This window comes from Eulemur rufifrons, chromosome 2 (genome assembly GCF_041146395.1).
Source record: "Eulemur rufifrons isolate Redbay chromosome 2, OSU_ERuf_1, whole genome shotgun sequence".
Classification (NCBI taxonomy): Eukaryota; Metazoa; Chordata; class Mammalia; order Primates; family Lemuridae; genus Eulemur; species Eulemur rufifrons.
The window spans coordinates 70,557,236-70,570,072 of NC_090984.1; the positions used below are offsets into that span (position 1 = coordinate 70,557,236).

Below are 12,837 nucleotides of genomic sequence, written 5' to 3' on the forward strand. Positions count from 1 at the left end.
AGATGATGTTTATAAGTCTGGGTATTTCACATAGAATTTCCAGTTTCTCTTGAAAATGGGAAGGTTTGACATCTTTAGGTTAGAATTCTCAGGTAGTAACAATTGGCTGGAGCTAAAAGCAGCTGCCTTACCGCTCACAAAAAATTTCCATCTTTCTACTTTACCTGCCTGATTACTGCATGCCTTTGAATTTGCATCTCAGACTAAGACAATCCCTGCTGTCAAGGAACTCATAATCCAACAGGTGAGATTCGTTTGCAAAAAATTTACAATAATTGTGATAGGAACAAGTACAAGGTTGCAAGGTACTGAATGATGGAGGTGCCAGTGGTGATGTGTGTTGTCAGAAAGTTGCCTAGAAAAAGAAAAGGAGAGGAAGGTGTTGCAGAGGGAATAGAATGCGCAAAGACATTGAAATGGGAAACAGCTTGTGTGTTTAGCAACTATAAAGAGTTCAGTTTTGAAGAATACTTTATAGTGAGAAGGGGAGAAGTAGGCTGACACTAAATAATAAAAGTCCCTTAATTTGGATTTTTTTTTTTTTTTTGAGATAGGGTCTCTCTCTGTCACCCAGGCTGGAGTGCGGTGGTAGTGGCATGATTGATCATAGTTCACTGCAGCCTCAAACTCCTGGGCTCAAGTGATCCTCCCATCTCATCCTTCCAAGTAGCTAAACTACAAGCATGTGCCACCATGCCTGATTAGTTAATTTTAATTTTCTGTAGAGATGGAGGTCTTGTTATGTTGCTCAGGCTGGTCTTGAACTTCTGGGCTCAAGAGATCCTCCCGATTTGGCTTTATATAGTGCTGGGATAAAGTGTGAGCTTCTACACCCACCCAATTTGGATTTTAATAGAGGAGATAGAAAGCTCTTGAAATGTTTTCTGTCATTAAATTACAAATCTAACTTTAATGCAGTTATGCCAGGATACCCTTACCATCCTCCATCAAATGTCTTTGGACCTCCTGTTTGAGAAACCAATGCTGTACAATCTGCAATAGTCTATGAACTATCTTTCAATAGCAAATTGCCACTTCAAGAAGAAACTGTCTCTATAAATGAGCAAAATAGTTTTTTAAAAAATAAAATATAGTTTTAAGATTTGTCTGTAGATGAAGTTTCCTTATCTGTAAAATGGGTATGATAATGGCATCTACCTGAGGGCTATTATACTGAGAATTAAACTCAGTATAACCCTGTAATGAGCTTATCAAGATACTTGATACAGAGTATAAGTGGTCAATTAATATGAGCTATTACAATTATGATACTTACTGAGTATTTCTTGTCTATGGACCCTATCTTTGAGAAGTATAACATCTCATTAAGTATGTATTTTTCATTGAAATCTGAAGTTAAGTCAAGACCAGTGTCATATTCCAGCTGTATTTAATAAAAAATAAATGCCACAAATATTAGATTGAAAATGCCAAGATAATACTTCCTTCCCTTCTATTTTACTGATTATAAAAATTTCAAGAACAATTTAAAGATTTTTGTGTAACATAGTGCAAGTTATCGTCTACAGTTAATAATTCAATATAATAGTTTATTAGTGGTAATAAAGGTACTTAGGCAAAAGAGACGGTTTTCCAGTTCCCCAGGCTCAAAGAGCAGCCAAAGACCCTTTCAGGAAAAAGACTTTTTCATCTCTGACAGTAACATCTTGGGCAGCCAGGGAGGTCAAACAATCACTTGGCGGGAAAATGATAAATACAGACCAAATTCGCACAATCTGTTTCTGTTTAGTTTATGAACTGCGATCGAGTGTGTCAGCTTTCGTGCCTTGTGGGATTTGAAGTCCAGAAAGAAGAAATGATCAAGGCTGCTGACGGATGGAAGCCGGCAGCCCCAGCAAGTCTAAGCACTAAGGACTACAATTCCCGGCACACACCGGAAGGCAGCGCCGTCGTTACGGGTAACCAACCGCGGCAGAGCAGGACAAGCTCCGCCCCCAGGCTCTGGACAGCCTCCGCCAATGGCAGAGCTCCCAGCGCAGAGCCTGCGGGTTAGGTTGTGAGGCCCGGGCCGGGGGCGGGGAGGAGCCAAGGTGGTGAGCAAGCTCGGCCGCTGGGTGGGTCGGGGCGTTCCGCGCGCCCTTCATTGAAGCGGCGGTGGCCGGGCTGGGCGCCGGGAGTGGGAAGCGACGGCGCGGTTGGAAAATGCCAGTCCATTCCCGAGGGGATAAGAAGGAGACCAACCATCACGATGAGATGGAGGTGGACTACGCCGAAAACGAGGGGAGCAGCTCCGAGGACGAGGACACAGAGAGCTCCTCAGTCTCTGAGGATGGAGATAGTTCAGGTGCGCGACCCCACGGGGCTGGGACCCTGAGTCCCCGCGCCGGGTGCGCGACAGGCCGCTCTCCGCACGCCAGGCAACCGCGTCCTGCTGGGAGAGCGGGGCGGGGAAAGAAGGAAGGGGCGGAGACTGGCTCCCGGCCCTTGGCTGCACCCGGACCGACTGCGGGGCTCTGCCTGGCTCCAGACGGGTCCCGGTCGGCGCGGCGGGGCGGGCGCGGGCCTGGATCGCCCGGTTCTGGGACAGGGCGCGATCCTGCTCCCGGTGGTATCAGCCTTTGGGACCTCCCGGCAGTGCCTTGGGGATACGGAGCCAGGCGGTGAACGCCCAGCAGCTTGTCTGGGAGGTCCAGGAAATGCCTCCTCTCCCTAGACCACCGACTTCTTTCCATATTTTCGCCTTTGTAACCCTTACCTCAGCGTGGGCGTGTTGTTGGGGCCCAGGGAACATTTGTGTCGGTATTTGTCGGTTTAGGACTAATTAACCTCAGATTCCAAGTCAGCCTGTCAGTCCGTAGTTTACATTAGTACTCTTTTGGGGTCTAACTTGGGAGCTGTCCCTATACAGTAGCTCCCTGAAGTTTTCAAAACAGAGGAAGGGACCGACATATGCCTATAAATTGGCTGACTTTTGGCAGCATTGAAATTCACCAATTTTTCTTCCCTTCGATGCTTTCCAACTTTGGGCTGTTTTAGATTTTTTTTATTATGAGTGGGGGGAGGGCAGATTAATACCACAAATACATTTTGCAAACTTTTAGGAATGATTATTCAAAAAGGGAGTGGAATTTGTGATTACCTGGATTGTTTTCCTTCTGGCCATACGGTGGGGATGAGACCGATTTATTTGCCTTGGCTTGATTTTGACCGTGTAAAGGAAGTGTTGATGACAGGTTGATGACAGCCCAGTATCACCAGATATCTTTTCATATTTCCCTTTCAGAGCAAGTCTCCATGGAAAGATGCAATTTCAATCAATAAATCAGCCATTCAAAAATAAATATTTATGAGTGGTTTCTTTGTGCCTCATTGGGCAGTACTCAATATGAGGTATAAATAAATAGTTATGATGTGTTCTCAAAGAGCTTTCATAAGTCACAACTTGATTAAATTGCTACATGTATGCTTAACAGTGCTGTGGGAGGAATTCAAAGGCAGAGGAAATCTTTTCAGAACTGAGTGATCAGCAAAGGCTAGCTGAAGAAGTTGAAATTACCTCAATTATCTTGAAGAATGAGTAGAATTTGGATTGGGGTGGTCAGTGTTCCTATTGGGAGAGGAATGTAAGAAAAAGTGCAAAGGCCAGAACGTGGTCTTATTCAAAAGACTGAGAAAACCAGTTTGGTTTGGAAGGTATAGATGTGAAGGATTTCAAAGAAAGCACAAAATAGGATTGTTGAATGGAAGTTTAGGAGTGAAAGTAAGAGAAAATACAAGGAAAATGGTGGTAATGTCAACAGAAATAGAAAGTAAAAGATTTGAGAAGAAAGTAGAAGATAGAGTATTTTAGACATGTTGCTTTTGAGGTGATGGGGATATATTTAACACATTGACTGCCACGTGAGTTGTATTTAACTCAGGCTAGTTTTGAGCCCAGGGCCTTGTGAAGCAAAACCCTGCAGTTGGTTCTTGAAAATCTTTCTTGTTGATGTTCCTATTGTTACAATTAATATTGGCAATTTAATTCTAAAAACGTGGATTGTGTTGCATATAACTCTTGCACAGAAAACAATAAAAAATAACAAATTAGAAAGGATTATTTTGTTCTAATAAAACATCGTGGCCCCAGGAACAAATTTTTTTTTTTTCTAGTGTGGCAGTTAATGTGTTAAGTAAGAATGCCCAACTGACAGATGGACATGTGGTATTGGAATCTGCCTGGGATGTGAAGAATAATTTGGAAGTCAGCTGCCTAGCCACAAAAGTAGGTGAGGTTTCAAAATCGGGGAATAAAGAGAAAAAAGAACATCTAGACTGTATGTGAATACATTTGCTAATCTGTAAAGCATTGTCTTCAAGTGTTCTTGCCTTTTTGATGGGAGCTAGGATCACAAAATTGTATCTATTTGTTACAGTTCTTCCCCTGTAATTTTTATGTTGACTGTTTAACTTGTTTTTATTTCATTCCAGAAAATAATGGACAACTTAATTTGTGAAGAATATAATAATAATTTGAACTTCAAGTCAAATTTTTTAAGTGCAAAGAAATTTTTAAAATACATTTTGCAGTTTTGCTTCTTGTAAAAGCATTTTTATTCTACCATATGTCTTGCATATTAAACTTCCACAGTTTTTGTCTTCTCAAATCGTGGTACTGAGCAGATCCTAAGGCTACAGAGAAACCTTTGCTATACAGAGGGGAGTGAGTTATCTTGAGGGACCAACTTTTAAGTAGCCAAGAAATATTTTAAATCTGTTTTAGAAAATTTAAAAAAATGAATCATATACTTCCTTACTATATGAAAATAATCAAACATAATTTAACTCTTTCTCATAGTTTGACCTTTATTTGATGAAGATCAAGATGCAGATCATTTTATGCTTCAATTATTTTGATGTGTTGAATATATGTGATGTAAAAATAGAAGATGTGGAATATAGGACAGACCTGGTAATTAACAGTTGTGTTCCTTAAAAAGTTTGCTTGTTTGTCTCCTCATTTGCCTCTTTTTCACTGAATGATAGTAATTTTGGGAGAGGGAACAATGAGAGCATAAGAGTGGCAGACCAAGATACTCTGTGGTAAAAGTAATGAGATTAGTTTTCTTTTTGTATTGACTGGTAAATCAGCTTTATGAGCAGTTCCAAAAGAAGAATTCCAAAAGAGTTTTGAGCAATGTTAACCTTTAAAGGATATAATCATTTTGGTGCTAAATTCTGGTGATTTAGTGGAAAACAAACCAGAAGTTGGTTAATTACTTTATAGTCATAGCTTATAGTCAGTCTTTTAAAATGATTTAAAAATGGATAAAAGAGGATTAAAAGAGCTCTAGTTTTAACTCTCATCTGTAGTTTAGATTAATTCTATAGTAGAAATTATTTTGGATAAAAGTTTATTTTCTCTTAAGGCTTAATATAGGCCTTGCACATCTAAATTCATATTTCCGTTTTTTTCTGTTTGAATCAACATTCAGATATATTTGAAACATAAAATTAATTTTATCCTTGCCTTTCTGTTAACAGAAATGGATGATGAAGACTGTGAAAGAAGAAGAATGGAATGTTTAGATGAAATGTCCAATCTTGAAAAACAGTTTACCGATCTCAAAGATCAGTAAGTAGTGACTTTAGAAGGTCCTTGTCACTGAATCTCAACTGTGTCACATGTATACTGGCACAAGAGCAATTACTTTCAGTCTCAACTGTTTTCTCTTTCATATTTTATGAGACTGACTGATCTGAAAGAGGCTTCAACTATTGTTTGTTTGCTGAAGACTTCATTAACTAAACGGAGGGTTTTTAGACAGGTTTTTTTGGGAGGTGGGTTGGTGTATAATATTTCTGTGTGGATGTTGGTGATTAAAATGTTTTTCCTGGGTTGCTGTACCCTAATCTGCTTCATTAATTCCTTTGTTAAGTTATTGGATAAAGATAGCATTTTTAAAATTTGAGAATAAAGTAGAATAGTTCCCCAAAATTCTATGTCTGGCAAAGTGATTTTGTTTATATCTTACATTAGAATGTACATTATATGTTTTCATGTACATTATTTAGTTTGCTTCTTGCAGCAACTCTGTAAGGTTAGAAGATAAATAGTCTTATCTCTACTCTAGCTGTGAGAAAATTGATGCTCAGAGAGGTTAATCCATTTGCCCTTAGTTCATCAGAAAGTGATAATCTAAGCCAGGGTTTTGCCTCCTGGTGCTATTGTGTTCCTTCCACTAAGGCACCTGACTTTGGAGGACATGTGGTGGAATAGAAAGAGCATTGGCTCTGAATCCAGGCTTTCTTAACTGATTAAAAGGGGATAACAGCTTCCTTATTATCTACTGTGAGGATTGAGTGAACAGTATGTAAAATTCTTAGCCATTTGCCTTGCATGTGGTGGGTGCCTGTTAGATACTGGGTTTTTTTGGGCTCTGAAGAACATGGTATAAATCTTATTCTAAAGATTTACATTACTTATTTTAAATTAAAATTAGTTTGGATACCCAGAGAATCCATTATTTGGATAATATGGAGAATTCACCCAGGATTATTCTGGAAAAGAGGAAGCAAATTTGTATTTTATATTTTAGCACAAATAATCCATGAATGGGATTTGATTTTCAGAAATATGTTTCAGAAAAAAATTAATCTTTGTACCAGATTTACAATCATCTTATTCTTTCCTCTTGCCCTAACTGCCTTGTTTGTTATTTTTATTCTGTTGTACTGTGTATCTCTGTAAGCTGTCTCAAATCCTCTTTAGAAGAGGTGGGAAATCTAATAATAATAATGTAATTATCCTGCTTTTCCTGTTTTGGCATCACAGGGCACAATAGCACTCCCTTCCATAAGGCAGAAAACCCACCATTTGCAGTTTCTATAGTGGTGGAAGGTGAGTTCTTCCACCTCCTTCAAAAGATAGAGGAAATTTATACCATCCAAGTTTCCATTCATTTTAATATTCAACATCCAACAACCATTAATTGAGCATTTACTCCGTAAATAATATTGTGGTTGCTGCTGAGGGCCTCATGATTCTTGCCTTTGATGAATTTATACTCGAATCCCAAAGTTGTAAAAATTATACCGATTTTGAAGAACCTGTTCTTTTAAAAGGTTAGTTAATTGAATATTTTTAATTCATATATCCTCTTCATTTAAGATGTTGATTCAAATTCAGGATACCTTGTCAATATTTTGTATATATTTGATGTTTTTCAGGTGTAGTTATCTTTTGTGTCAGATTATTAGCATTTTGCCTAAAGTTCGGTTATAATTTCAAAAAGTGAAAGTTATGTTGTACTTTTCTGACTTTATACATTTGTTTATCATTGTATCTTCAGTTTTAGAAAAATTTAACCCAGACATGATGATGTATTATTATTTTTTATATGTTTTTTTATTATTATTTCAGCATATTGTGGGGGTACAAAAGTTTAGGTTACGTATATTGCCCTTGTCCCCCCCCAGAGATTCAAATGTGTCCATCCCCTAGACAGTGCGCACTCATTATGTATGTATACACCCATCCCCTCGCCCCACCCATGTATTATTTTGGCAGTTAACTCAGATAATTTTTTCCCTTTTTGTTAGAATAAAAAGAATATTTATTGTATTAACACTCAAGCTTACTTTGCCCCTTAAGAATCATCATATGAATATATTATGCTAATTATAATGATCAATTATAGACAATTAATATTGTATTGGTTTATATTTACAAGAGGGAAGAGCAGAATTTTATATGAAAGCTAGGTACCATAATGTTTTCAAAGGACAACTGCTAGCTATACTAACACCTGCAAGCATAATCAGTGGTTTCTTTTGGAAGTTATAACATACCATACTTTTGACATATTTTGACATGTTTTTTGCTTATGTTAAAAGTAACAAATGGAAAAAAAATTTACAAAATGATCTTAAATTGTTAATCTGCTTTGAACTTTTAAGGACATTCTTAAAATGCCATAAAACCATGCTTTGAAGTGCTTTTCATAAAGGATGGCAATACAGGTTGAGCATCCCAGATCCAAAAATCTGAAATCCTATACTCCAAAATCTGAAATGTTTTGAGCACCAACCTGACACTCAAAGGAAATGATAATGGGAGCATTTCGGATTTTCAGGTTAGGGATGCTCAACTGGTAAGTATAATGCAAATATTCCAAAATCTTAAAAAATCTGAAATCCAAAATACTTCTGATCCCAAGCATTTTGGGTTAAGGATATTCAGCCTGTATAAAGATTTTCCTGTTAAAAATAATTAGTTCTGTCCTACAGGATTATTGCCAAAATAAAACCACGCATTGTTTTATACTCTGATAATCAAACTAAAGGTATTAGTGTGACAGCTGGCAAATTAGAGTATTTGTAAGTGGACTCATAAATGGGGGCAACAGGGACTACTTGCCCCATTTTTCAATTCCTTATCCATTGAGCAGTTCATTTTGTTATAGCTTCTTTATTTGAAGTTGAAATGAACTAGGTATGCCAGGTCACAGAGGCATTGGTTTGACCTTCATCACTCTACTTCTCTTTGTTCTTTTTAAAAATTAAGTAGGCTGAATACTGTAATGCTCTTTTTCAGGAAAGATAGAGAGAAGCCAGGGAATTATTTATTTTGACAACTAGTAATGTCTGTATCTATTCAAAATGATTTCTTTGTTTCTTTTAAACTCAGTGTTTAAATGACCTTTTCTCTTAGAATTGATTTATTGTTCTGTAGTTAGGAAGAAAACAAAAATTGAGAGTGCCAAAAGGTAGTTATTTCAATTGTATTTTTTATATTGTGGATTAACCATTAAAGAGTGATATTGATAAAAAATGATAAGATATCTATTTTGTGATTATGTGCATTAAGTCAGATAATGTAACTGAGTTCTCTGCTTGAGATCCAGGCAAAAATACATTTGATAGGTTATTAGAATAAGAATGACATTAGGAAGAAATAATGTATAGAAATGGCAAATTGTTAGCCTTTGTTGGGATTTTTAAGGTAACATCTTAATTTTTGCTTTATTAAGACTTTATAAAGAACGATTAAGTCAAGTGGATGCAAAACTACAAGAAGTCATAGCTGGAAAAGCACCAGAATATTTGGAACCACTGGCAACTTTACAGGAAAATATGCAAATTCGTACAAAGGTAGCAGGTAGGAAAGTGAAACACTTTTTCCATATACAGAATATAAACTCTACAGTAGCTTTAAAAGGTATTTGTCAAGTAAGTGTTTGTTGTTGATGGAATTACAAATAAATTTACGTTGACCAGAATATTTTACTGTCAGTCAGCCCACAGTTATTTATTAAATGGTGCTTGTTTTTCTCTGCTGCTGTGGGGGATTTAAAAAAAAAAATTTCGAGTTGCTTACAATGTTGTTAAGAAAATACTTCCATATGTGGTGAAACAATTAGAAACTATGATACTTTCATTAAGAGATACTGTTACTATCACAATTTAATTCCCTGAGATAAATTAAGATTTAAGTACTCTTGGTATTTTTCACCTGTAAGACTGATAAGTTTTTTTTTTTAATTTATAAAAACATTTAACAAATGTTTGATCAGGATATTATAGAACAGGGAATTAGCCTTTAACCAGATAATTTAATGATTCTTTTTTATTTTGATAAGTTTGATTACTCATTTGTGGGTATGAATAAATGAAGATGTACTATATTTGCATGGCTATACTTTAGTCTTCTGTTTGTAACTGGGATCCAGCCTCAGGATTCTGTCCTAGAACTCATGATCGGGGGATATATATGATTTTTCATAGTCAAACTAAAAACTAAACTTTAATTAGTGGAGATGCTGATTGTTTTATGGGACACTAATTTATCCTCAGGTACCTGTTAAATAATACCTAAGGCATTGTTGATAATAAGTTCTTTTTGTACTAAACCCAGCTTAAACTAAATTTTATTCTTGAGTGGTTGATATTAAGTATGTGGATAATATTAATATGATACCTGCTGTCTTTGCATATTGACTCAGCATACTCTTAAAAATAAAAATGTCCCTAATTTTCTTTATGTTCTTTTAGACTAAGTGGATGATCAGGAGATACTAATTGAGTAAATTATTCACTATTCTGTTCTGTGGCCTCTTTTATTTTTTGATTTTGCAGAGAGTAGTGTGTGTTGCTGATGGCCTAATTCCAGATAATTGTCCCTTGCCTTTACTATACACATCTAGAGATCTTTGCTTGCCATTTTTGTAGTGGCATATTTGCATGGCTGTGTTGTCTATTTTATACTATTGTCTTGTTACCTCTGAGTTAAACTGTCTGGGGCATCTGTCCTCTAGGTAAAGCCCTGTCAGGAGTACTCCAGATATCATTGATTGTTTTATATAATTTTGTACACTTAATCCTCTTGGAAGCTTTGGACTCTGAAAATAAATAATAGTTTAAAAGTAGTGATTTGATGGGGTTATAATGTCCAGTTGTTACTTTGAGTATATGTGATTAATGAAACCAGAGTTTATTGTCTCTCTGTTTCTATTTTGAGAAACCTGAGATTGTTTTTCATAGGAAAAGAGTTTTATTTTCATTTTGATCATTCTCTATCAAACATTTAGGAGTATTCTTTAGAAGAATGGGGTAAAAACAAAAATTAGCAGTGTAGTTTCTAGCTCTTAAACTCTTAGTTTCTAGTCTTTTTGGATATATATTTTAAATGAGCCTTTTACAGATAAAGTTAGAATCACTTGCCAATTTCTTCTTGATTCATCTTGTAAAATATAGTGAGAACAGAATTCCTGTAGGGAGGTGATAATGAAACTTATTGCTAACATAATCAGAGTAATTGTGTTTGGTTGCAGGAATCTATAGAGAGCTCTGCTTAGAGTCTGTAAAGAACAAGTATGAATGTGAAATTCAAGCTTCTCGCCAGCATTGTGAGGTACTGTCAATTTGCATAACTTTTAAGATAATTTCATCTCTTCAAGCCTTTTCTGAGTATCGTAGTTAAAAAAAGCAAATAAAATAAGTAAAACAGAATTAAATAATATTTTAGCTCATCACTTGTATGTGATTTAAAAAAAATACAGTTGCACTGGATGCTGTATTGGAAGGAGAACACAAAGGACCGTAGAAAAAAACAGATAATTTTAGAAGTTTTACAACTGTTACTTTAAAAAGACTGTAATGATTATGTCATCTGGCATTATTGGAAATATTAGTATAATTAGTATGATGTGGATGTTTGGACCCACAAAATATATGTTGAGCTATAGAATTAGTTTCTGACTGTTTAGACCTGTTTCCACATCTTAGGGCAGAATTCTCTATTTATGAGAAAAAATAGGTATATTTTTCTATATGTTCTGTGTATTTTGAATAGCATTTTAAAAACATAATGCTAATTTTGCAGATAACTTTCCATAAAACCTACACAAGATTGTAAATATACTGGTGAAAGTAAGAGGACAAGTTCTCTAATGATTCTGTGTCACTTTAATATACCTTATACAAAGAGTAGATATAAAAAGGATGGGGCTTGTTTCATTTTCTTGATTACAACTGAGATTAAATATCTTTTTGGTATTTACTAGCTGCCTGGATTTTCTTTCCTTAGTAGCGCCTGTTTGTATTTTTTGTCTTTGTGTTGGGCTCTTAGTCTTTTCCTCATTGACTACAGAAGTTCTTTATATATTCTGGATACAAATGCTTTGCTGGTTACATGCTTTGCACATATTTTTACCCAGGTAGTGGGGTCTTTTCACTCTTTTTGAGGACTTGATGCACAGGTTTGCATTTTAATGTAGTTGAATTTATCATCTTTCCTTTATGGGATATGCTTTTTATGTTGTCCCCATTTTTAAGTAAAAAGATTTATTTTCCTTTAAAATTTGAACTTTTGCTTTTAACATTTATATTGCCAAACTACCTTTAATTTATTGTTGTGTATGGTATAAGGTATGGTTCTAATTTTATTTTTTTACATATGGATAGGTAATCTTAACACTATTTATTACATACTCCATCATTTCCCCACAAATCATCAATTCTGTCTCGTATAGCAAATGTCCAAATATGTGCTGGCTTGTTTCTAGCTTTTTTCATGCGTTCCATTGGTCTATTTGGCTGTTTCTGCACCAGCATCACGATATCTTTCCTATAGCTTTCAGTCTAGCAAGTTTTGATAACTCAGTAACTTGATACATTTACCTTGCTCTTCTTACAATTGTTTAATTTTTTTTGTAAAGTAACAACTTTTTTTTTTTTTTGAGACAGAGTCTCACTCTGTTGCCCGGGCTAGAGTGAGTGCCGTGGCGTCAGCCTAGCTCACAGCGACCTCAAACTCCTGGGCTTAAGCGATCCTCCTGCCTCAGCCTCCCGAGTAGCTGGGACTACAGGCATGCGCCACCATGCCCGGCTAATTTTTTGTATATATATATTTTAGTTGTCCATATAATTTCTTTCTATTTTTAGTAGAGATGGGGTCTCGCTCTTGCTCAGGCTGGTCTCGAACTCCTGACCTCGAGCGATCCACCCGCCTCGGCCTCCCAGAGTGCTAGGATTACAGGTGTGAGCCACCACGCCCGGCCGTAACAACTTTTAAAAAATTACTTTTTATTTTTTCCTACTGTATAGAAAAGTAATTTTGTGTATTGATATTATATCCAGCAACTTTGCTTACCTCTCTTCTTAATTCTAATAATTTGAGTACAGATTCTCTTAGGTTTTCCATGTGGGTAGTAATGTCATTTGTGAATAATGGCAGTTTGTTTCTTTCATTCTGATCGTCCTCTAATTTGTTTTACTTGTCTTACTGGCGCTGATAGGACCTCCAGTACAACATGGAATAGAAACAGAGAAAGCAGACATCGTTGTCGTGTTCTTGATCTTAAGGGAATGCTTCTAACAGTTTTCCAATAAGTATGA

The 12,837-nt window shown here is 36.1% G+C and overlaps 1 protein-coding gene across 2 annotated transcripts in view; it reads left to right on the plus strand.

Annotated features, from left to right (window-relative positions):
* Window positions 1-1,984: 1,984 nt before the first annotated feature.
* The window catches only part of BRMS1L (BRMS1 like transcriptional repressor), a 31,826-nt gene continuing 20,973 nt past the window's right edge, over window positions 1,985-12,837 (plus strand). Inside the window, exons 1-4 of one of the 2 annotated variants that reach the window (XM_069464276.1) lie at window positions 1,985-2,305; window positions 5,485-5,575; window positions 8,973-9,100; window positions 10,773-10,852. In XM_069464276.1, the coding sequence (XP_069320377.1) occupies window positions 2,164-2,305; window positions 5,485-5,575; window positions 8,973-9,100; window positions 10,773-10,852 (441 nt within the window). In that variant the 5' untranslated portion in view covers window positions 1,985-2,163. The remainder of the gene's footprint in view (window positions 2,306-5,484; window positions 5,576-8,972; window positions 9,101-10,772; window positions 10,853-12,837) is intronic. The other variant, XM_069464273.1, reaches the window with a different exon arrangement.